Source organism: Ochotona princeps, chromosome 6, assembly GCF_030435755.1.
Source record: "Ochotona princeps isolate mOchPri1 chromosome 6, mOchPri1.hap1, whole genome shotgun sequence".
In the NCBI taxonomy this organism is placed as follows: domain Eukaryota; kingdom Metazoa; phylum Chordata; class Mammalia; order Lagomorpha; family Ochotonidae; genus Ochotona; species Ochotona princeps.
Window position 1 is genome coordinate 7,513,239 of NC_080837.1, and position 26,049 is coordinate 7,539,287.

General features: G+C 46.3%; 1 protein-coding gene across 3 annotated transcripts in view; it reads left to right on the forward strand.

Moving 5' to 3' along the window:
• The window catches only part of SH3GL3 (SH3 domain containing GRB2 like 3, endophilin A3), a 118,357-nt gene that overhangs the window by 24,190 nt on the left and 68,118 nt on the right, over nt 1–26,049 (forward strand). Inside the window, exon 1 of one of the 3 annotated variants that reach the window (XM_058665535.1) lies at nt 6,051–6,176. The exons of the other annotated variants lie outside the window; for them this stretch is intronic. Coding sequence (XP_058521518.1) covers nt 6,150–6,176 — 27 coding nt within the window. The 5' untranslated portion in view covers nt 6,051–6,149. Of the gene's footprint in view, nt 1–6,050; nt 6,177–26,049 lie in introns of those variants that run through there. 3 annotated transcript variants of the gene reach the window in all.

Genomic DNA, 26,049 nt, shown 5'->3' on the forward strand with positions numbered 1-26,049 from the left:
CTTGGACGTGTGGCTATAGGGGTTGAAGGAGGTGGCCCTGAGTGGGTGAGTGAGTGCAACTGTAGACTACCGCTGCTGACGGGAGAATGCATGGGGATGCACTGGGTCAGGGCCTATGAGGAACACAACTGGTGCACTCTAGGGGCTCACGTAATACATGCACACTTTTTTAAAAACAAAGATTTGGAGCTAGTGCAATGGTTCAATAGGTAATAGTTGTTGGCATCCCAGATGGGCTCCAGTTGTAGTCCTGGCTGCTGAGCCAAGTGACTGCCTCCAGGGTTAGGTTTTTCTGTATCTTCCAGGACAGTTCTATAGAGTTTCACTTCCATGCAGGTCTCACAGATTGCTCCTAGGTGTTCCAAGTCCTAAGCAGCTCTTGCAGGTGATGTGAATTGTATCTTCCATGCCTCTGTCCTTCTGAGAGCAAAGCTTCCCGACAGAGGTGGGTAGCCAGGGATTTTTCTTCACCGTGATGTGTGTTTGTGTATTTCATTTCCCTTTGTTTTGTAAAACTGGGGTTTTTTTTCCTGCTAATTATTATTGAGATTTGAAAGCCTATTTTTTTTGTGCTTCTCTGCTTCCTTTTAAATATTTATTTATTGGAGGAGCAGAAAAACAAAAGGAGAAAGAGGTTCCATCCCCTGGGTCCCTCCCCAGATGCCCACGGTGAGTGGAGCTGGGCCAGCCTAGGGTGGAGCCTGGGAGCCAAGTACTCAATTCGGATCTTTTCACATGGTGGCCTTTGCCTTTGCTTAGGCCATCACCATGGCCTTCCAGGGCCTGCATTAGCAGGAACTGGAATCAGGAGATAAAACCAGGACTGAACCCCAACTCTCAGCTATGGGATACAGGTGCTTTAAGTGGCAGCTTAGCTAGCAGGGCAAACTTTCAGCCCCGAGTATATCTGCATTTAGTCAATGGCCTTTACTGACATTTTTTTTTTTTTTTAGTATTTATTTTTGTTTGAAAAGCAGATTTAAAAAGAGAAGGAGAGAGAGAGAGAGAATCTTTCACCCAATGGTTGACTCCCTCAGTGACCACAGTAGCTGGAGCTAGGCTGATCTGAAGTCAGGAACTCCCTCTGGGTCTTCCACATGGGTGCAGGGTTCCAAGGACTTGAGTCATCCTCTGCTGCTTTCCCAGGCCATATGCAGGGAGCTATATTGGAAGTGGAGTAACTGGGACACGAACCAGTACCCATACGGGATGCTGATGCTGCAGGTGGAGGATTAGCTCACTATGTCACCACACCGGCCCCGATATCTTTCAGTTATGGTGTAGTGATGCCATCTTGGATCTTCTAAGTATTCAGTCTTTTACTTACCCAGATTCTGCCCATGGAGTGTCCACTATGTACATGTTTCTAGATGTTTAGAATGTGAGAACAGCATGGCTAGATATGTGATACAGACATCTCCACAGTGATCAGCTCTGTGGAGAGAAGTTGTAGAGCATTGGTCGGCTGGATAGGTGTGGGGAGATGGATAACAGGTGCTCTGAAAACACGGTGGTCAGCGTAGGTTTCATTAAGGAGGTGACATTGGCAGTGAAGAAGCCAGCTGTGCAGATACCTGCTGGAGGTTTGCGCTAGGTGTGCCAAGAACCTGAGGCAGGAGGAGACTGGCTGGGGCCAGTGAAGGAGGGAGAGAAGCGTCGTCAGAGAGGAAGGGGCATGCTTGTGTGGAGTTATAGTGAAGGCTGCAGCTCTGCTGCTCAATGGGATACTGCAACATCATTCTGATCATCCCGTTGGGTAACCAAGACAGAGGCAGGGAGGGGACCCCGATGGAGAGGCTGGCACAGGTACGCCTCACCTCGGATCTCGTGGTGGATTAAGGCAGGGGTAAGGTTTTAAGGCATACTTAAAAAAAATCACTATTGTTTGTGTTGAACAGTGGAAAACGCCTTAAGACACCCCACATGCTGGGCAGGTGTTTGGTGCAGGGTTACGTCACCATGTGGGATGTGCTTGGGTTGGAGTCTCAGCTTGCTGCTGATGTGTATCCTGGGCAGGTGGGAGCTGGAGTTCTTGGGTCCCCTGCCCAAGTACACCCACCACCCTCATGGTGACCTGGTTGGAGTTCCAAATGTGTGCCTTCCGCCTGGCATATTGCAGGCATCTGAGGAATAAAGCAGCAGATGGAAGCTCTCTCTTCGTCTTTCTGCCATTTCAAGTAAACATGAAAATAAATGAATAAAAATGTTTAAAATGCACACTTTTTAAAACATGTGCATTTTTCTTGTGAAAGGGATGGGATGAAAGAGGCATAGTCTCTGAAACAGGCCTTTTTTGCTCAAGCCGTGGCCTGGGGTGAAGATGGTGAGGGGATGAGAGCTGGCGTCCTCCTTGGAGGTGATGCAGGGAAGATCCCACCCAGGCACTGCCAGGCCAGCCCTGGCAGAGGCTGTTAAAGCAATAGAGCTGCGTGCTTTGCCACCAGGTGGTCGCTGTGGGATTTCTGGCTTCTGATTGGTTTGTCTTCTGTCCATCCAGGGACCAGAACACCTGGGTGAATTGTTGCTTAGTAGTGGCAGAAAGGAAGAATGTTGTTAATTCTTCATGTTCCAATTGTGGTTTTATAGGTGCCCTAAATGTGGCTTCTTGTTACATTTAACAGCTTGGTCCCCGGTGGTGCCTGTTCCATTCAAGAATGATATTTACAGTTTCGAGAGGATGATTTAGTTTTTTCGGAGAAAGGCTAGAGTGAAAGCCTTTGAAGAGTAGGCTCTTTTTTTGTTTTAATCATGGTTTCCTAATTACCCAGGAATCGGCAACACCCATTTCGCAAAACCTATTGTCAAATTCACCCGGAACTCTGCCCAAATGGATCTGGTGTGGGGTCACACATCCCTGGCACTCGCTGATCTAACTCTGGGTCCATGTACTTGAGCACTCTCGAGAGCCAGCTCAGTGCTCTGTCAGAGTGAATGTACTAATGCATGTGTTTGCCCGTTGGCGCCTTGTGCTGAGGAACAAAAGAAAGAGTGTCCTAGAAGGGGTCTCCCCCAACTCCCACCCCTCTTTTCTGGTGATACAAAGTGCTTTTTGTCATCTGATGCGTGTGCCACCATCGGACAACTTCATCCAGAATGCACAGAAATTCCGCGATATGACTCTGCCTGGTGCTAACGACCTCATTCTGCATAGAAATGCAGAATCGCTTCATGTTGTTGGAATAAAAAGACACTTGGCTTTATTCACATATGAATAAAATGCCTTTGTGCCTGGAAGAGAAAGGGGCCTCTTATTGTTTGAAAGCTGTGTGAATTTTAAATTAAGCTGATGGCCCACTATACTGTGTCTTTGAAGAAAATAGTTTCGCTTGTCTCAGCTTGAACCCTGCTGTCAAATCTGGCGACATGCATGATTTTTTGCTTTGCCGCAGTCTTTGGCTATTAATTGTTTTTGGCAAATTTTTGTAGTTTTAGCTTAAATGGTTCCTATGTGTCACCTCTTATTCCACGTAGGATTAGAAAACAGCTCTTAAAAACTAGAAAAAAGTGTATGTGAATGGAGTCCTGATCACGGAGAACTTAACCAAGCCAAGGTTTGTGGAAGCATGCAGGGACATATTTATTTGTAAGTGTATCAGAAGGTTCGTGGAGTGGGTATAGCTGGTCCTCACATGTGTGTTGAGCTTCCTGGCAGCCCAACTGAAAAGAGGGAAGGACTCCATTCATCCTTTCTCTGGCTTTGCCGAGGAATCCTTAAAGCCAGCAGTCAGGGTACGCCATCTTTCAGGAAAGCTCAGACTCATACAGAGAGCAGGTGAGTTAGCAGGCTGCTGTGGGCCCTGGCGCCCCAGCATCCATGCCATGAGCTGGGGGCTCCCTCTCTGGCACCTGCAGGGCTACCAACAGACCCAGGACTAGCAAAGTGCCTGATATCATTGGATGGACTCTCCAGCCTCACCTGCCAGCCCTGGTCTTTTTTTTTTTTTTTTTAAGATTTTTTATTTGAAAGGCTGATTTATATGTAGACAAACAGATCTTCCGTCCATCGTATCATCCCCCAAATGACTGCAATGGCGGGAGCTGAGCTGAGCTGATCTGAAGCCAGGAGTTTCTTCTTGGTCTCCCATGTGGGTGCAGGGGCCCAAGCTCTTGGACCATCCTCCACTGCTTTCCTGGTTGGCACCCATATTGGGATAATAGCACTGCCGGCAGAGGATTACCTGGCTACGTCATCGCAACAACCCCAGGTTCTGGCTTTCTTTAAAGGATTCCATGATTTTAACAGAATGAGGGGAGAAAGAAAGGCCAGATAAGGGATCAAAGCAAATTTTTTTCCAATCAGAACTGACCTGGTTTCAGGTGTTACATTTTTCTGTGATTTTATTACTAAAAGGAATCTTGAAATGAAGCAATAGTAGTAAAAGAAAAAAACCCAACCAACAAACCTTTCCCTGCCTGGAAAAATAAAAGCAACACTTGCTCATGCAGTAATTACAAAGACTGTAGGTGAAATTGGTGGTAAGATCCCCAGAGTCTGATTCTCATGGGCATGAAGCCCCCGTTCAGCTGCTTGTCTAAGATTGCGGGCTCTCACAGGGTGCATGTGCCCCCTGTCCCAAGCCCTCCCAGGAAACCACAGCCTTAGGTTTCCCATCCCTTCAGGCCTGCTCCTTCTGCCTCCCCATCCCCTGCACCCTCCCACTGTCCCATTGCCCTGCCACCTGCTCCAGGGTCCTGTGTTCAGGGGATGTGACACTTGGGATCACACTGGACCTAAAGAGAGACAGGTTGTGGGTGGCATCTTGTACTGCAGCCTTGCCCAGGGCTGGCTGTTGTTGCCATCTCAGAGTGATCCAGACGATGAAAGATATTTCTCTCACTCTGTGTAACTCTTCCTAGACAGATAGATGGATAGACTGACAGAGAACAGACAGACAGATCTTTTCTTTCAAAAAGACTTAGATTAGGCCCAGCATGATACCCTAGTGGCTAAAGTCCTCGCTTTGCGTGAGCCTGGATTCCATGTGGGAGCCAGTTCTAATTCCAGCAGCCCCGCTTCCCGTCCAGCTCCCTTCTTATGGCTTGGGAAAGCAGTCGAGGATGGCCCAGAGCCTTGGGACCCTGCACCTGTGTGAGAGACCTGGAAGAGTTCCTGGCTCCTGGCTTTGGATCAGCTCAGCTCAGCTTCGGCTATTGTGGCCACTTGGGGAGTAAACCAGCAGACAGAAGATCTTTCTCTGTCTCTCCTCATCCCTGTATATATGACTTTCCCTGACTTTCCAATAAAAATAAATAAATCTTTAAACAAACAAACAAACAGAAGACTTAGATAGGATGGGCTTTGTGTGATGGCTCCATTGGCTATCCTCCACCTCCAAGCACGGTCATCCCATTTGGGTGCTGGTTTTTATCCTGGCTGCTCCACTTCCCATCTAGCTCCATGCTTATGGCCTTGGAAAGCACTGAAGGGTGGCTGTAACCCTTGGGCCCCTGCACCCATGTGGGAAATACTGAAGAACTTCCTGCCTCCTGGCTTTGGATCGACTCAACTCCAATGAACTAAAGATCTTTCTGTGTCTCTTTCTCTCAATCTGCCTTTCCAATTAAATTATATTTATATATATATAATATACACACATATATATTTATATACACACACATATATATATGTTTACACACATATATGTATATATTTTTATTAAAGACTTAGAACAGTAAGTATCCCACTTGTGGTAACTTTGAAGTGCATGTTAGATAGAATCAAAAATTCAGAATTTTACGGGATGCAGAGAGTTATCCTCTTATCTACCCATCCATGGGTGATTTTTTCAAAAATCATTTGTTCCTCAGGATCGCTCATTTCAAAGACCTCACTGGGTTTTGGATGAGACTGGTTTGCTGTCAGCCAATCGCTGCTTAATCCTGTCAGCTGGGTGTTGTGTTTGAATGTTCCTGCCAAAACTCAGATTGAAATTTCATCTTCATTGAGAGGGTGTGAACTGGTCTGACCCACTGTGGAATTTGGAGGTGGAGTTTCTGGGTGGGACCTGGAATTCAATGAGGTCAGAACAGGTCCCCTTGTGTTGGCGTTGGTGACATCATAGAAGGGGAAGGGAGGCCCAGCTGGAAGCTGGCTCTGTCTCGCTGTGTGATGTCCTCCACCGTGACCCGCCCTGACCCAGCAGGAGCCAATGGCGTGCTGCTGGACCTACAGAACTGTGAGTGAAAGACGTGTGTGTTCAGTGATGGTCGTGGAAGGCAGACCAAGACTGTGTTGTTGACTTGCAGAAGACAACTTGGAGTTAACCATTTTCCATTCTGTACATTGACTTTGTATGGTCCTATTCCTGGCTGCAGTTGAGGGAGGCACTGTGATTTTTCAACTTTAAGCTATCCCATGTTACAGCCCTTAGTCCTTCTATTTTATGATTTATTTATTTTACTAGAAAGTCAGTTATAGAGAAAGGGGAAAACAAGGGAGAAGTGGAGAGAGAGATCATTCATCTGTTGATCCACTCTTCCAAATGATCACAACAGAGAGAGCTGGACTGATCTGAAACAGGAGCCAGGAGCTTCCTCTAGGTCTTCCATGTGGATGCAGGCGCCCAAGGACTTGGGCCATCCTCCACTGCTTCGCTAGCCATAAAAAGGGAGCTGAATTGAAAGTGGAACAGATGGGATTAGAACTGGCTCCTATATGGGGGTGCTGGTACTGCAGACAGAGGATCAGCCTACTATGCCACAGTGCCAGTGCCGACCTCAGTCCTGGTGTCTTTTATTTATTATTTAAAAAATTTTACTTCATTATTATTGCTATTATTATTATATTAGTATTATTATTTTATGAAACAGTTCCATAGACCTTGGGATTTCCTTTGCCCCCTCCCCAAGTTGTCTCCTTCCCTCCCCCCACCCCATTGAGTTCCCCTATATTATTGTAATAGTATAGTTCTTCATAAACAGTCATGTGTCCATCATTGCAGGCATGGACAGTGGCAGAGAGTCCAGCATCCTGTTGTCAAGTTGTAGTTAACAGTTTCATTGTAAGTCCATCTTTGATCTGAAAGTAGAGATGCATACTGCATTGTCTCCTCACATCTGGATATGATAGTCTCCATTACAGTTACTGTATATCACCTTAAATGAAAAGTCACAAAACAAAATCAACAACAGGAAGAAAAATAGAAATTTACAACACCATGAAGTTAAATAACATGCTACTGAATGACCAATGTGTTGCTGAAGAAATGAAAAACAAAATCAAGGGCCCGGCAGCGTGGCCTAGCAGGTAAAGTCCTTGCCTTGAAAGCCCCGGGATCCCATATGGGCGCCGGTTCTAATCCCGGCAGCTCCACTTCCCATCCAGCTCCCTGCTTGTGGCCTGGGAAAGCAGTCGAGGACGGCCCAAGGCTTTGGGACCCTGCACCCGTGTAGGAGACCCAGAAGAGTTTCCTGGTTCCCGGCTTCGGACCAGCGCGCACCGGCCCATTGCGGCTCACTTGAGGAGTGAATCATCGGATGGAAGATCTTCCTCTCTCTCTCTCCTCCTCTCTGTATATCTGGCTTTCCAATAATAATAAAATCTTTAAAAAGAAAAAAAAGAAAAACAAAATCAAGAGCATTCTTGAAGAAAATGATGCTACTGTTATGATCTAGGAGTCAGTGAAGAATTTAATGAGAAAGAAAGTGTTTTGAAGAAATGAAAATGAAAAAAACCTTCAAAATTCAAGAGATATAGTTTCTGCCAATCTTTGTTGGTGAAATGTGTCTCGTGAAGGCAGCAAACAGATGGGTTATGTTTTGTAAATCCAGTCCACTAATCTATGTTTGATCGATGGGTTTAAGCAATTTACATTCAGGGTTAATGCAAATAGGTGGTGATTTGGTTCTGTCATTTATCAATGGATTGTTCATTGATTTAGTCTTCTGTTGTTATTTCACTGGGATGTTCCTCACATTTGCCTTTGGTTTTGGTGGGGCGTTATTCCTTTTCTCTGTCAAGAGAACATCTTGAAGTATCATGTGTAGGGCAGGTTTGGAAGAGGCATATTCTCTGAGCTTTGCTGTGGAAGAATGTTAATTCATTTTCAAAGACAAAGGAAAGCTTTGCTGGATATGTTATCATGAGCTGACACTTTTTTTCTTTTAGAATCTGGAATGTGTCACTCCATTGTCTTCTGGACTGTAGAATTTCCTCTGAGAGGTCAGCTGTGAATCTGATGGCCATTCCTCTAGGTCAAGTGATTTTTTCACGTACACATTTAAGGATCTCTTCCTTATGTTTGATTGAAGAGAACTTAATTATCATGTGTCATGGTGAAGATCGCTTTTGGTCAAGCGTGTTGGGAGTTCTGTGCCCCTGCTGCATGTTGTTTCCCAATTCTTTCTGTAGATTAGGGAAATTTTCCTTTATTATTTCATTAAATGAATTTTTAAACTCAGCTTCTCTTTCTGCACTTTCTGGGACTCCCTTGACTCTTATATTTGGCCTTCGATTTGAACTTTTTAAATAGTGTCTTTCAATTCTTGAATACATTTTTTAGCCTGATCCAGCTCTGTTTCCAGCTTTTTGTTTGTTTCTCCCTGGTGACAGGAAATATCTTCCAATTCTGAGATTCTTTCTTCTGCTTCATTCATTCTATTTTGGAGACTCTTCATTCTACTTTTATTTTGCTCCATTGTACTTTTAATTTGCTCAATTGTATTCTTAATTACTGTTATAACAGCTTTCATTTGATTCATTCCCAGTGTGATTTATTCCTTAAATTCCTTGAGCTCCTGCTCTACATGCTTCTCGTTGTTGATAAGACGTTTTATAACAAGTGTTTTGAATTTTGTATCCCCCATTTTTTTGATATTTTCCTCAGTTAACTCTGAGGTTGGCAAATGCTTTTGCTCCTTTGCAGGGGAGTTTTTCGTAATATTCATTGTGCCTCTGCCTCTTCTTTTGCTCTTGGTCATTGCACTTCTGGTTAACAGAGTCTTCTCCTAGGGGCAGATTTCTAAGCTGTGTCACCCACAGATCTGCAATTTGATCTTACTTATTGCATTTGGTATATGACTCTTGGTTTGGAGTTACTCCCTCTTGCGAGTTCCAAGCCTGGGTTCTATGTTAGATTTCCACCATGGTATCCATAGCCCCAGCTCCTGGCTCAGCACTCTCCACCTCCTGTGATACCATGCTGAGGTGCACTGTTGTCTGTATAACCTTTCTCCCACTTCGGTTGGAGCAGATCCCAGGATTAGGGAGACACCAGGAGTCCTATATAACTAGGTTGTTGTTGTTGTTGTTGTTGTTGATATTGCTGGAACCTGTTGGCCGTTAGGTCTGAAGGCCACACAGACCTATTTTGACCCATTCGATGCTGAAGTCAGTATTATTTTCCCTGTGGAGAATTCACTTATCTCAGTGAATTCACTCCCAGCTCAACATATGTGCATCTCACTGTTGTCCCTGCAGTCTTAAAGCCTTTGCCACACCATACAAAATGGTGTCTGATGTGCCACTACTAGAATTCTTGATGCACTGGTGGTCAGGTCTGAGGGTTACCTGGGCCTTTCTTGTGTGTAACCTGTAGGATGCCACATTGTTGCAGTTCACTGAGCCAGAAATGAGTTCATTCCCAGCTCAGTGCACATGCAGTTTTGTCCCATAACCTTTGCCTCCTTAAACAAAATGGGGCCAAATTGAGCTCTAGGGGGCTGACTAGGCTGTGAAATCCACCCTGTTCCCGCACTGCCCATCTGGAGTCTGCCACTCTGTCTCTGCTCCTGATCAAATCAAACAAACCAGCAGGACGAGTGGTTCTTTGTCTAGGTTCACCTCCTGAGCTGTCAGTGAATACCCCTTTCCACCTGATTGCTGCAGTTTAGAGCCACTCATTGAATGCCTCTGGGGTATAGATCACTGCAACACCACACTGCTGTGTCCACTGCTTTCCTGTGTCTGTCTCCAGGTTCCCCTCTGCTGTCATTCTGTCCTCTCTTATTTCCTGGAATGTGCCCCCTCTGCTTCACACTGGCTAATGTTTCTGCGTCCATTTAAATGTGTCCTTATCCTATTTTGCCATCTTGATTCTCCATCCCTGTGTCTTTTGAATGCCTGGGTTGTGAGATTTGGCTTGTGGACAACAGCTACAGTTTGAAAACCTGCCACTTCCCTTGGTCCCCTGGTCAGCAGAGCTGTTCTTTCTCAGAAAGCGATTTTTGTTTTGTTTGAAAGATAGCAAGAAAAGTCTTCCATCCACTCATTCATTTGCAGATGCCCATAACAGCTTTGGCCAGGGCAGTGCAAAGCCCAGGAGCCCAGAACTTCTGCTTAGTCTCCTCCTTGGGCAGCAAGGACCTGAGCCCGTGAGCCACTTGCTGTTGCCCAGGGTACAGGTTAGCAGGGAGCTGAAATCGGAAGCAGACAGGCTTCTTCCCAGGCACTTTGCTATGGGACATGGGCATCTCTAGCTGGATTTCACTGTCACTCCAAGCTCCCATCGCCACTGCTTTTGATTATGATAGCTGTCCTGCACGTGAGCTCTGGAAGGTTCCTGTGCTCAGCCCACCTCCTTCACCTGCAGCTTCCTCCCAGCACCCTCTATCCTAATTTTTCCTGACTGGCACCTCTCTCCCCCTCGCTCCGCACAGGTTTTATTCTGCACAGAACACTTAGAGGTGGTTGTGAACTAGATAAATCAGCTGCCAGAGCATTTAAAAAAATTCTTGCATGTTAAAAAGGTTATATCTTTTTTTTCCCCTAAACTTCAGAGCAAAATGAAAAGAATCTTTTTGGAATGCATTTGCATAACCCAGAACTTTCATGACAAAGGCAATTGCTCCTTTTCTGGCAGGTCCCAGTGACATGAAATGACCCACGTGATGTGAAGTTACCCACAGCACACAAAAGCTGTCCTTTGCGGCTGCAATCTGTGTTACTTCTCCACTGAGCAGCTTGCAGTGCCTTCCCGGGCCTGCCTCCCAGGAGCACTGTGTTACTCTCAGCATGGATGCTGGGGCCTTGGCGACAGGAGGGTCTTTGAGCAGAACAGGGTCAAGGTGTTGCAGGTTCTGCTTGTGGGATGGTAATTTCTTGGCAATAAAAAGGACATTTGTCTTCTGAAAGGCCATCCTGGTTGTAGAAGGAAGATCGATAGTGATCTGCAGGGCTGAGGAACCCAGCCCTGCCTCCCCTTGCAGGTTTAACTCTGCGAACTCTTCATTGTGGAGTTAGGGCAGCTGTGTCCCCTTGTGTCCCTGGCCATGCTCTGGGCCTGCATCCTCTGGATGTGGACGCCGCCTCTTCATGTGTGACTTACGTGTATGCGTCTCTGTCGCTTTCCTGCATTCATTTATCCTTCCCACTCAACTCCGGATGTGCACACCTTCATTTGCATCTTTGTCTTTGCCAAAGGAATTTTCCCATCTAACCCTAAGGGTTGCCTGAGCGGAAAATCCTGCAGGTGAAAAAGGATCATGAATGTGTACTCATCGTACGTGAATGGAATGACCCCAAAAGAGAGTGTGTTGGTGCGTACAATGAGGCTCATATCCTAGAGGGATTTTTTAAGATTTTTAAATTTTTATTGCAAAGTCAGATATATAGAGAGGAGGAGAGAAAGGAAGATCTTTTGTCCAATGATTCACTCTCCCAGTGGCTGCAACGGCCAGAGCTAAGCTGATGCAAAGCTAGGAGCCAGAACTTCCTCAGGTCTCCCATGTGGTGCAAGATTCCAAGGCTCTGGGTCGTCCTTGATTGCTTTCCCAGGCCACAAGCAGCGAGCTGGATGGGAAGTGGAGCAGCTGGGACATGAACTGGCGCCATATGTGATCCTGGCGCATTCAAGGTGAGGACTTTAGCTACTAGGCTGTCGTGCACCAGTGCCCCTAGAGGGATCTTAAAGAATTAAAAATAAATAAATAAAAAAAATAATTATTTATTTGGAAGGCAGAGAGAGTGTGTACGCTTCCATCCTGTGGTCTACTCCCCAGATGGCCAGAATGCTCAGGGCTGAGTCAGATCGGTGCCAGGAGCTTCAACTGCATCTCCCTTGTGGATACAGGGGCCCAAACACTTGGGCCATCCTCTGCTGCTTTTCCAGGCCATTAACAGGGAGCTGCATGGGAAGTGCAGCCAGGACTTGAGCCAGTGCCTGTATGGGGGTATCAGCATTACAGGCAAAGACTTAACCACCACAGCCAATGCCAGCCCTAAAGAGAGTTTCAATCTACTACTTTAGGTTGGACACAGAGAAGACGGTGAAGGATGACTCGTTCCTACTGAGCTTCCTTGTGCTGGATTGGGAGTGGGTGCTGCAGGTACCTGCTCACACAAGGCTCAGGAACAATCATAGGATCTGAAGTCTGAGATGAGGTCATGTGAAAATAACTTTCTGTGGTGTGATGAGATAGATGCCCAGAGCCTCCAGAACAAAGTTTGTCCCCTTGACTTTGAAGACCTCAGTAGTTTCAGTCTTGGAAAGCTGTTCTCTGCTGAAGATTCAGCTCTTCGCAAGCCATTTTAGAAGCTAAAGTGTGTGGGAATTACACAGCAGTCAGAAAGGGGGCATGATATTAGCAACTTGTTCTCAAAATAGTTTATGAGTGAAAGCATGAGAGAGAATAAAAGTAAATGTTGGGGGGCTGGCACTGTAGTAGGCTAATCCTCTGCCTTAATCCTGGCATCCAATGTGGGTTCTGATTCGTGTCCTGGCTGCTCTACTTCCTGTCCAGCTCCCTGCTTCTGGCCTAGGAAAACAACAGAAGACAGCCCAAAGCTTGGGACCCTGCATCCTCATGGGAGACCAGGAAGAAGCCCCTGGCCTTGAATCATCTCAACTCTGGCTGTTGGGGACATTATGGGGGAGGTAAAACAGCAGACAGAATATCTCTCCCTTTGTCTTTCTGTCCTTCTCAGTCCTGCCTTTCAAGTAGCAGTAAGAGTCTTGCCCGCCGCACTGGGGAGGTGGAGCGCAAGTGTTAGGACCCAAAAGATGGTGAACTATGCCTGGGCAGGGCGAAGCCAGAGGAAACTCTGGTGGAGGTCCTTAGCGGTCCTGACGTGCAAATCGGTTGTCCGACTTGGGTATAGGGGCGAAAGACTAATCGAACCATCTAGTAGCTGGTTCCCTGGGAAGTTTCTCTCAGGATAGCTGGCGCTCTCGCAACCCCGCAGTTTTATCCGGTAAAGCGAATGATTAGAGGTGTTGGGACCGAAACGATCTCAACCTATTCTCAAACTTTAAATGGGTAAGAAGCCCGGCTCGTTGGCGTGGAGCTGGGCATGGAATGCGAGTGCCTAGTGGGCCACTTTTGGTAAGCAGAACTGGCGCTGCGGGATGTACCGATGCCGGTTAAGGTGCCCGATGCCAATGCTCATCAGACCCCAGAAAAGGTGTTGGTTGATATAGACAGCAGGACGGTGGCCATGGAAGTCGGAATCCGCTAAGGAGTGTGTAACAACTCACCTGCCGAATCAACTAGCCCTGAAAATGGATGGCGCTGGAGTGTCGGACCCATACCTGGCCGTCTCTGGCAGTCGGCAGAGCGAAGAAAGAGAGTGGAGAGGGGCGGGCGGCCCTCCCGATGGACCCTACCCACCCACGCCGCGACATAGAAGGGCTGCTGCGGTGAGCCTTAAAGCCTAGGGCGCCGGCCCAGGTGGAGCCGCCGCAGGTGCAGATCTTGGTGGTAGTAGCAAATATTAATAATAATAATAACAACAACTAGCAATAAGAGAAATATATATTTTTAAAAGCAAATGTAAAATTTAGGGAAACTGATGAAGCATGTCAGAAAATTTTTTGCACAGTTGGAAAGTCATTGTAATCTCTTAACCACTGCTCTGTATATCAGTTAAGATTTCAAAATACAATTTCTTTAATGCAAAAGCAAATTCTTTAGATTGTTGTCTAGCTGGAAAGAATGAGATGGTTGTGAAAGGTCGTGTTTTCTATCAAGAGAAATAGTAGTACTTTGTATTTTAGGGTGAACGAGTCCATGTAGAAGTGATTTGCATTCTGGACAGGTGTTTGTGTTCTTTTGGACCCCTGGGTGTTTAAACAAAGAAACAGCTCCTTTTCATTCACAGCTCCTGTGGGCCCACTTCTGCTGCCCACATGTGGGCTGGCTGCGAGTAAGGGTCCTGAAATGCAAACCCTGTTCTGCACTGCCTAGCAGCACCCCTGTAAACTGGAGCTTGGTGAAAGAGGGAAGCAGGGTGGAAGAGGAGGTTAAGAGAGAGGTGGGGATGGGTCTGATGTGAGGAGGAGGCTGGCAGCCAAGGATTGCAGAAACCACGGAAGGCCAGGTGATGGACTGTCCACTAAAGGCCTCCGGGAGCAGCCAGTTGTACACATACTTCGATTTTAGTCTGTTAGGACCAACTTTAGACTGGGGACTTTCAGGACTGTAAGGAACTAGATTTGTGCTATTTTACACCATTCAGATTTTGGTCATTTTGGAGTGAGTTTTCCACCTTAGGGTTGTGGCAGGTAGGAGAGGGGTTCTGCCTGAGTCCCCAGTCATGGACTTTGACATTTCAAAGAGTTATCCCCTGACCCCAGCATCTGCGAGTCACATTTGGGAGGATTCCTGGTGCCTTGTTCTGGTCTTTGGGTGACCGGTGGACTCAGAGTGGAGTCCCGAGGTGACAGGTCCAGTGTTGGGCCTCCTGTCACAGAATCTCACGATACCTTGAACACCACATTTTATGCTTGAAATGTTTGGCTCAACTGTGCCATGCCTGACCTTTATATCACAAGTGTGGTTCTTGTCCTGGACCAAATAGAGGGAATGAGTTCTGGGGGACTCTGCATTGACTTAAATCTGGTTTTACTGTATTGTTACGTTAACTTAAACCCAGTTTACTGTATTGCTACCTAAATCTGTGTAAGCATAAAATGTGGTGTTCACTTATGCTTCCAGCTTTAAGAAACCATGAGCCCAAACTCATTTAGAATTAGATGCACAAAAAACTGTAAACACAATAAACTTCAGATTAACATCGCTAAGTTCATGTCAAGGATGCTGTTGTTTTGCTCAGTCTGAATGGGTGTTCTCAGAGCGACTTCATATTATCTTTTATTTCAACAAAATATTGTTATGTGGAAGGGGTCATGTGCATTGAAGGAGTAAGTTAATTTACCAGGAACAGCTTGCTGGCTCCAATGCACACATTGGGTTCATTTATGTGGAAAGCAAAATCAAGCGTGGGCATTGGCTCAGCAGCCAGGATGCCCTTTGGGATATTTGCATCTTAAAAGATCTGGTTCAAGTTCTTGCTCTGTTCCTAGCTTCCTGCTAAGCCCCAGCCACAGGAGTCACAGGGGATGACTCAAGTCATTGGGTCCCTGCCACCCACGTGGGAGACCTGGGTGCAGCTTGATTCCCGTCTAGAGAAAGACACAAGTGAGACCTCTCTTGTCTTGGAAATAATTTTTAGATTTAGATCGAGAAAGTTAAAACCAGGCCAAAGTGTAGCATTGTCTGTGTGGATGCATGTTTCGTGGATGTAAGTCAGGGAAGTGGTGCCTCAGGAGGCGAGGTTGTGTTGGGGAGGAGTCGCAGGGCTCTGGGGAACCAACAAGGATCAGTGCCATGACCTGGAACTGGTGGCTTTGATTTTGTTTTTCTGTGCTAGTTTTTAAAGGCACATGAGACATTAGTGTATGGACTGTGGAGTTATTATAAAGCAACTGCTGGTGCAAACCGATGAAGTTCGTGACACAGACCAAGCCAACCCCTTGGAAGGCCCACAGAACCCTGCATAGCTGCCTCCAGCTCTCTATGCCCGCTCCCCCTGCTACCCCAAATTCATGACCGCCTCACTCCTTCCTTCTGTGGCTGTTGCTGATCGCTTTTATTTTCCTGATTTTGCCACCTAAGCAGGCAGACCACACACGGTAGGTTCCTTTTTCCTATCTGTTGATTTATAAAAACAGGGCCACGTTGCAGCGTCAGTGTTTGGCTTCTTTGTACTTGACATGTATCTTTCTGCGATCTAGCCATGTCATGGCGTGTGGCTGTGGTCTGCACAATTTTCTGAATGTCACTGTGTGACTTCTACAGCAGTTGCCTGGTGCAGCAGCTGCATTCAGCTCTCCGGCAGGACATGTAGGAGTGGCTGGATGATGTCACGCTGTTCTCCAAAGTGGTTTCCCAGGGTATTTTTCATCTGGATTTGTGTTTCCTTAGTTGGAAATGAGGTTGAGAACCTTTTCATACAGTTGCTGCCCGAGTGGATTTCGTTTTACAGGCTTTCTGGAAACCAGCCCTTGTCAGCGTGTGTATCTATGCTACATTCTTTGTTCTCACCCACCTCTTCCGGCTTTCAGTGACACACATGGATCAGTGGAAGTTCTTTATTTTAATGCGCTCCCCTAATTCCCTTGGGCTGTGAGAGTAGAGAGCAGGCGGGGAGAGGAGGGAGGTTTCTCCACCAGCCCAGATGAGAAAGCCCAAGCTCAGGCAATTTGACCTTTGCCTGCAGGCTAGTTTGCCTGACCTTTGACCCACAGGGAGGTGGATTCATTACACAGTCTTCTTCTATGAGGAGTGACATGGGTCTTCCAAGACTGTCTGCCAGCCAGACAATATGGGGCAGATAGTGTAGGACACAGGGGGCTGGCGAAACAGGAGATACCCAGGGAGAATTGCCTCCCCAAATGTATAATGTACATGTTGCTGTTAAGCTGTGCATTCTGGGCAATAACGGAGCATCACTTTCCGTGCTGTTATGAACTCATTCCAGCATGGTGTTCGGGTACAGATACAATGGTATTTCCCACGAGAGAAGTCTAGGTGCATTAGACGTGGAGTTGGAGTGGGGCTGCTCTGGCGGAGGTGGGAGTGTGAAGAGGCTGTGCTCCACAGGCAGGATCTATGGTGCAGGCGTTGTCAGGGAAGGGCCCAAAGACAGAAACATGTTCAGAGTTAAGTGCCCTCTTTTTCATTGTATCTTTTTTTTCTAAAGATTTATTTATTTTTTTATTGGAAAGTCAGATATACAGAGAGGAGGAGAGATAGCTTCGGTCCATTGGTTTACTCCCCAAGTGGCTGCAATGGCCGGAGCCAAGCTAATCCAAATCCAGGAACCAGGAACTTCTTCCAGACCTCTCACATGGATGCAGAGTCCCAAGGCTTTGGGCCGTCCTTGACTGCCTTCCCAGGCCACAAGCAGGGAGCTGGATGGGAAGCGGGGCCACTGGGATATGAACCAGCGTCCATATGGGATCCTGGCACGTGCAATGCAAGGACTTTAGCCACTAGGCTATCATACCATTTCATTGCATCTCAAAATGTACTGCATCAACAGAGGAGAAATACATTTAATATAGGCCTGTGTGCCAATGTATAAGTTCACAGAAACTTTCTCAAATATACCAAGTTTAAAATCTTTTTGCACCAAAGCAAATATCTTTTCATTCCATTATCTATGGGCTGATTGAAATATGATCATGTATGTTGACTAAACATCATGTTGTATATGTGACATATGTGCAATAAAAAATCCAAGTCAAAAATAGAGGCCTGTTTCTCTTTACCTGCTAAACTGATAGTCATAGAAAGCTGGATTTAGAATCTGAAAAGTTTTGGTTGTCTGGACCATGGATCCAACACTCTTAATGTTGAACTGGCCTCTAGCTGAAGTTTCAGCTGCTTCTTACTGGGATTATTCATACTTTTCCAGTGTGAAAAGGCTTTTCCTTGGCAGAATTATTGGTACCAAATGTGGAGTTTTTTTGGTAGGTGGGACATGACATTTTGTGGGGTAGGAAAAAAAAAGAGAGAGAGAGGAGAGAGAGCTCTTTAATAAAACAAACCATGGGGGAAGAATAGTTGGTTTCCTGTTAGCCATGTGGGCGACTTGGAATGAATTCCTGGCTCCCAGGTTCAACCTGACCCAGTTCCAGCCATTGCGGCCATTTGGGGAGTCAACCAGCAGGTGAGAACTGTACGTATCTCTCTCTCTCTCTCTCTCTCTCTCTCTCTCTCTCTCTCTCTCTCTCTCTCTCTCTTTCTCTCTCTCTCTCCTACCTCTGTTTCTCTGCCTCTCAAAAAAAAAAATCTCAGAATCCAGTTTGATTATAGAAACCACACTAAGCATTTCGTATGAGAGAGATTTCTTTATTAATTTGAAAGACAGAGTTACAGGGAGAGAGAGATAGAGATATTCCATCGACTCCCCAAGCGACAACTGAGGCCAGGGCTGGGCCAGGCAGTAGCCAGGAACCCAGAACTCCTGGGCTGTCTTCTGCTGCTTTGTCAGATGCCTAAGCAGGGCTGTGCATCAGAAGTGGAGCAGGAAGGACTCACCCTGGTGCTCTGATATGGGTTGTTGGTGTTGCAGGTGGCAGCCGTGCCATAACCTTGACCCTGACACCAGCTTTCTGAGGTGAGAGGAGCCCAGTGGGCATGAGAAGAAGACCATTCTAATGGGGTGGAAGTTGTGACTCTTCTTTTGAGCAGATTATTGACTTGAAATATACATATTGGGTTTACTTATTTACATTGCAGGAGAATGCACCTGTAGCAATGGAAACTTGAAGCCCAGATGTCAAAGCACTCAGTTTTATGGAATCTTTCACTTTCCACCTTCCAGACATGTTGCTGTGGCCAACATGTGTGTCTTCTCATTTTCCTGTTCTCAGGGTAGATAAAAGAAGAGGTCACCTTTGCTGGGGTCTGGCTTTTGTTTGTTTGTTGGAAGTTACTCAGGTATTCTGTGTTCTCATGGCTATAGTAGACTTGTGCCTTAGTTTGACCTTGGAAATGGACTTGAGCCATTGATCAGGATTTTTTTTTTCTGACTTTGTCATTATGGCTGCTCTTTCAAAAGAAAACTAGATTTTCTCTTTTGAGTCTACAGTTTATGGGGGAAGAAAAGAAAATTCAAGAGTAGATCCAAAAGTCCAAAGAAAATAGAATTTAAAAAATAAGCTTATTTGGGAACCAAGATATTTGAAGGTCATACACAGTTTTTTTTCACAGTATGTATTTTCCATGAAATTATTGAGGATCACTCCATAGAGCAGGCTCTGGAGTCTGAGTGGAGGTCACAGAAGGTTGCTTTTCTGATTCAAATTCCTAGTAAACTCTCCTATGTGACTATAAGAGAAAGCCAATGTAGTTTGGACCACTTGGAAAAATTTTAAAAATAAGTTTTAATGGATTTTTCCTGAATCATAGGTATGTTGAGCATTTTTTAAAAAACTGGTGTATCCCCCATCTGAACTGGTAAGACAAATTGAAGGATGGTTTTACATCAGCCAAGTTTAACCTTAACAAAGGGTTCCTTGATGATGCTTGTAAGCGAGCAAGTTTCTAAAATGCACTTGAAACGTGAGTCAGGCAAAACAGGTTAATGCAGTTTACCAAGGACACGTCACTTGTCAAGTGTTGAGCAAGGTCAGAGGAAGGAAAAGAATGTCACAGTTTTTTCTATCTTTCGTTGTCTCTTATCAGCCTCCCAAAATAACCCAACAGTGCACTCCACTGTCTGTGCACTTGCTCCCGGCCCAATGGTACCTCCCTTGGCTTGAATCCTTTGGCCTTGAGGCTGCAGCAACACTGTGCAGGCAACGGGTACTGTGATGACCCCTGGCCTTCAGGAGACTTTGGCAGGACTGGGGTGGGGTGGAGGTGGTTGTCTGGGAAAGGAGCCCAGAGCTCTAAGTTTTTCAACTTATTATTTTGTTTTTTGAAATAACATTTTAAGAAAGATTTACTTTATTTTTACACGAAAGGCACTTACAGAGAGGAGAGGCAGAGAAAACTCATGCATGCATTGGTTCACTCGCCAAGTGGCCACAATGCTGGAATAAGGGGAGCAGCCAGGACACCCACCGGCACCCATATGGGATGCCAGCACCACAAGAGGCTTAGCTTATTATACCACAGCCCAAAGATAGCATTTTTAATTTGTGTGGCAATCAAAGGGTATATGGCCCTCCTCCAGAAAGAGTTCAACCACTAAAAAGGTCCAAAGTCCATCAAGAAAATATGCAATAGCTATACATGATAATCAGATGAAAAGATATCCAACTTCACCCCTATGAAGCACCTTTCAGGGTCACAATATCATCCAAGCTGTAGTCACATATGATTCCCATGTGTTGGTTTGACCGAGTTCAGCCTTAGGGACTCTTTGGAAAAGGGAGCTGCTTCTCCCACAAACCTGTGTAGGTCACCCTCTTCTTTTTTTTTTTTTTTTTTTTTTTTTTTTATAATCTATTTTATTGTGTTGTTGACAATCTTTACATAGTTAATTACAGTTAAAGAAAGAAAAAGAAAAGAAAAAAAAAGGTTCAGGGGGATAGGGAAGTGGGTAATACTATTATGTCCACATTGTTTTCATCTTGTATCTGAGGTAAAGGGGGATATTGAGGGGGAAGCCCCACCCAGTTTCCCGCCCACCCCGAGTCCCGGATGTGGGGCATGCTCTGAGATATGTGCTCGAGTGGTGTTAATAGTTCTCCGGTTATGAATCGCTGCCAGTTTCGCTCGATGAGGTCGTCCACTGATTGATATGGTCCATCATAAAGTCTCCGTTTGCCCCATATATCGCTGCCAACATATAGCTGAGATGAATGATTGATCTGCTCTGTCTTCTGTCTTTTCTTGATTAGAGTTCTGAGTCCAGCAGTTCGATTAGGGAGATCTCCAAAGAAACTTTGAGGTATTCCCAGACTAGTTTCTTGTATGCTCTAGTAGGTCACCCTCTTCTTACTTGACCTGTCATGCTAAGGAGAAGCACCAAGCCATCCAGGCAACACTGTGGTATCCTAACCCTAATGTTAGAGCCATGGCTTCAGTTACAGGAGCAGGTTCTGGTGGCCCAGCAGGTGCTGGGAAGCTTTTCTGGAACCCTTGATTGTCTAACCCTTGCTTCTGGTTGGAGATCGAGGCCTACCTTGTGCATCAGTGTGCGCTTCATCACTTGTCTTCTATCCCTTCTGCTTCTGCTTGTTGCCACTCTTGTTGCCTTGTGGCCCCCAGTCTCCAGAGACAAGCAGATGTGAAAGGAATCAGTGAGGATCTTCCTCCCTGAGTCTGAGGCATACGTCAAGGCAACACCCACCCCAGGAAAGCCAAAACTTTTCAGTGGAGTGAGCAAGCAGGGTGCCATGTGCTGCTCATCAATCTTGAACACAACCACAGTCCAGAAAAAGTGAAGGAAGCTGAAACCGATCACATCTCAGCCCAGAGAAAGTGAAGGAAGCTGAAACCGATCATGCTGTGGGGATGAGTTCTTCTCCACTGGCTTGAGAGTTTCTGGGAAGACTGGCTTTTCTGGCAGTGTTGGGAAGTAGACTTGGCTTGAGATCAGGTGGCAATGGGGTACTATGCATTGGAAACTTGGAGAGGAGGTTGAAGATGTACCAAATTAGGGAAGCCTGGCAGCCTTGAGGCCTGGAGATTCTTATTTGCAAGGTGTCAGCCTTTCTTCCTGAGAGCTTCGACACATGAGGCGCGCATTCCTGATCTGGTCTTAAAAAAGGGAAAAAACCTCTTAAGTTGGAGCTGGTTTTGGATGTTGGTTTCCTCTATGAGTGCTGGTTCGAGTCCCAGCTGTTCTATTTCCAGTTCAGCTGCCCACTCATGCTTCTGGGAAGGCAGAAGAAAATGGTCTAAGTGCCTGGGTCCTTGCTGCCCACATGGGAGATCCAATTGGAGTTCCTGGCTCTTGTTTTTCTCGGTCCAGTCCCTGTCATTGTGGCCATTTAGGGAGTGAATCTGTGACAGAAAGCACACTCTTTCTCTTTGTAACCATTTTCCCCAATAAATAAATGAATCTTTTAAAATATTTTGGAGTACCTATCCATCATTATTTATTGTATCATCATTTTGTTCATTGATAGAAAACAGATAGTACTGTCTCTTCTGTTCAACTGTTTCCAGAAAGATGTTTTTCTGTTAACTTTGTGGGATTATGTCCTATGTAATTCTTCTAAAGTTATCCAGAACCAGAAGTCACATTTTTTTTTGTGTGATGTTACCCCCTTATGTCAAAATTACTAAAGTATCACCTTTGCTTTTTCTCAGTTGATAGTCACATTTCCCCCCTGTTATTTGCCCAGCTAGCAGTTGTATGAAGAGAACTTTCTCCTGATCTTTTTAACTTTTTTTGGACAGTTTCGGGGCTGGAAGATTCCATGTCTAGAGGCAATAGAAGTCGGCCACCACACCTGTTACCGCATGTCTAAGGCTTGTTTCTGGAGCTGTAACTGAAAGCCGTAGACTGGATAATGTGCAAAGGCTACAAGCTTATATGTACAAGGCTTTTATATTTATCTACATATGTGTATAAAGGATATAGGCTTATTTGCATCATTGTTCTGAGAGCTGCGAGGTTCAAGCTTGGGGGACTGCGGGAGGTCCCCAGGCTGTGGTAAGTCAGAGCTAGCTGTCTCTAGAGGGCTCACCTTCATAACACAGCTAGCCCATGTGGGCCTCGAAATCCACCACAGCGCAAGTGGGTTCATCCATTGCTGAGGCACAGCCCTCACAGCCTAGGCACCTGTTACAGGTTCCACTTGATTCTAAATATCCTTCAGTGGGGGTGAAATTCCCCATACAAGCCTTGGTGGGGATGGCATTGAACCTATGGCACCACACAAAAGAGTGTCGTCCTATTGGCGGGACCACATTCAGGGTGCCGTCTTTATGCACTTCTCAATTGGCCAAAGTGTTAGGACCAGAAACTCAAATTATTTCCCAAGGTGACATAGGGACCTTCAGTGTGACTGGTTCAGGGGGCCTGTTCTATAGTGTGTCCTGGTCTAGGGCTGGGGACACCGTGCTGGCTAAGACAGATAAGCTCCTGTCCCCCAGGCTGCTGGAGGAGGCTTGACACATTAGTCACCTGCCAAGCAGGTGTTAATGGACACCAAGGGTCCACCAACCTGGGGTGTGCTGATGTTGTCAGCCTCAAGTGAGAGTTGCTCAGGGAGGGCTGTGTTTTCTGTGTCTAGCAGAGGGATAGCAGAGGTCCCTAAAGGCATAGGCTCCCTGATGGACAGCTTGCCAGGCGTTTTCTAGCCAGGGTTAAGGGACCATCTGGGTTGTAGGAAAGGGAGAGCACTTCATATTGATACACAGTACAGGTTCATGTCTGACTCAGACTTGGCTCTCCCAGCTTGCCGATGATCAGCAGGTGGCCTGGCCCCTCCCCAGCACAAAGCTGTAAGACAAGCTTTGCTGGAACATCCTCAGAAATACATGCCCTGAGGAGCGCGTGGTGTTGGATCCTCCACCTGTGGCCCTGTACCCACACTTTTGGTAACACAAGGTGGCAAGTGCCGGGTTCCCATTTGTTGGACGAAGGGGCTCCAAGGAAGGGGAGCCCAGCTGGGTCTTTGAGTCTGGGATGCCATCCCCATGGCACTTTGGAGCCCTGAAAGCCATGGGAGGCCCAGCTGGGTGGGAGGACTTTGTGGACAGCAGGAAGAGCATGAGCAGAGGCAGGAAAAGACATGGTGATTGAGGTGGTGATTGAGTTCAGGAATGATGGAGTGTGGTTGCTGCTGGGGCCAGCACAGGAGGCTGGAGGGAGGGAGGTGGCCAGCAAATTGTGGGAATGCTGTGTGAAGGAAAGTGGAATTTCTTTTAGGGTCAATGAATCCATTCTTTTAGGGGAAGGAGGTGATTCGGTGGGGAGGTGGGTATTAGGAGCGCTCAGGGCAGCCGCTAAGAGGAGGATTTGGGGAGCTGTTAGAGTGCTTCAGGGTGAGATGATGACAGGCATCGTTGCCTGAACTGGTGTGTTCATGGAGGTGAAGGAATGGAATTGGAATTGAGACATTTGAAAGAATGGACTTGAGGCAAGTGGCATGTATGTGTGTTGAACAACAGAGAACTGCTGACTTACTGTTTCTGATTTTTTGTCCAAGTTTTGTATTCTTCCCACTGTTTTGGTATGAAAGATGTATTCTCTCACCTTCACAAAGAGAAATCGGAGATATTGATGTCACTTTCTGTGCTGTTTCTTTTTAAAAATAGGATTTATATTCATACACACACACACGGAAGTCACAAAATATTTGTGGAAGATGGAATTAAAAGATGAGTTTAATTTTAGTGCCAAATATGTAAATCCATGCATGCATAAGGTCTTCGGAAAGTTTGTGAAAAAGGTATATGATGCAAGAAGTAGATGAATGTATGTCTTTGTATCAAAATAAACTTATCTTTCAAATTGATTTTTCTGTGGGCTTTTTGAAGTGCCCCTCTCTGTGTGTGTGTTCCGGGAATCCATTAATGTTTTTGTAAACCCTGGGCTCTCTGGTGACTTTGAGATTCTCACTTATCCACGTTGTGGGTGGTGGTTCTCCTGACTGTAGAGGGGATGAAGACAAAACAGCAGAACAATGATGTATTTATGTATTTTGGGTTTGAAGTGTCTTTGGGGTTGTAAAAGGAAATTTTCAGTTGTGAGGGAAAAAAAATTGACATTTAGGAGAGAAATTTGGGCTAAAGTTACGGGTTTTCAAATAAATCCATGATAAGGGATAAAAATCACCCAAGGTGATTGATTGTTTAGGACAACGGAGATGGGAGGAGAGAGAAAACTTCAAAGGTAGTTGAGAGATTCTAGACAGGAAAGAAATGAAGTAGAGACCACGGAAGCCAAGGAAAAGAAGGGAGAGGCCAGTAGGCTAGTGCAGGCAGAATGCCCTAATCAGGTCATCAAGCCAAGAGCTCAAGTTACTCTTGGGAGTACAGCTGTTAAATGGTCCCTGGTGTGGACAGTTGGAGCAGAGCCAGACCACAGGTGGAGGAGAGGACATCATTTAGGGAGGAATTTGGCTGCAAGGAACAAAAATCCCAGCCATAGTGACTTCAGGTTAGCAGCCTAGAGGTTGGAGGAGCCCAGAGGCCAGAACTTCCTGCCATCAGGATCTCTGTCTTAGCAGTTCTTGATACCTGTTCCTTATGGTTCCATTGTGGGGGAAGAAGAGGGAAAGAATGGTGTCCTTAAAGCAGGAACCCAGAAACAGCCTACAAGCCTCCACCCGAGCCGGCTCTGTCTCAGACCCCGTTGGTCCTATGACTGGAATGAGAAGGAATGCTAGAGCGTGGGCAGTGTACTGGCAGAGTGACCCGTTGGCACATGGCCACCTGGAACAGGGTCTGCATTCTGATCCAGACCCCAAGGAGCAGGCTGCTGTTTGTGCTGGTCTGACAGGGGGTGAGAAATGAATGGGAAGTAGGAATGGGAGCAGCCTGTCCCTGGTCCTCTTTAGGAGGTCATCCTGAGAAACTTGGTTTAAGAGGTAGCCAAGGAAAATACAGGGGAATTGGGATTAATGTTGTGGTACAGTGGTTAACGCTGCTGCCTGAATACCAGCATCCTATACTAGTTCTGGTTCTACCAGCTACTCCACTTCCAAGTCAACTTTCTGCTCATGCACCTGGGGAAGCACTAGGTAATGGCTCAAGTACTCAGACCTCTGCCACCCGTGTGGGAGAGCCCAGTAGCAGAGTTCCAGGTTCCTGGATTTGGCCTCACTCCGCCCTGGCCATTGTAGTTGTTGGGGGAGTGAACCAGCAGATAGAAGATCTCTGTCTCTCCCTCTCTGACATTCTGCCTTTCAAAAAATTAATCCTTACAAAATAAAAACAGAAGCATGCGGGGAAAACAGCAGAAGGTGGAACCTTGAGGGCAGGTCAGCACTGCAGTGAATGGGATAGCATTGTTCCCCCCATGGGCAGTAACCGAGACCTGCAGAGGGGGTGTGTGCCTATGGGACCTTCTGGAGCAAGTGCAGAAGGTGAGGACTTGGGAATTTGTCCCTGGGAAACTATGCATGTTCAGGCCCCATCTGTTCTCTGGTTGGAACCTTTCCCCTTGCTGTACGTCGTGTGGCGCAGCTGTTTTCCTTTGGCTATTAGGATTTCTCACTCCCTGTGATCATTGTGACTGGGACATTGATGGAAAGTGAACCTTCTCCTGTTCCCACAAGGATGTCTTGGATGCTGAGGACCCCCTTTAGTCCCAGGGTTTCCTGACCCTTCCTAAGCTTCCATGGTGGGGGAGGCAGAATTGCTTCGTAGTGTGGCAGGTGAGCAGGTGAACTCTCTGCCCTTTGTTAGGAATGCGAG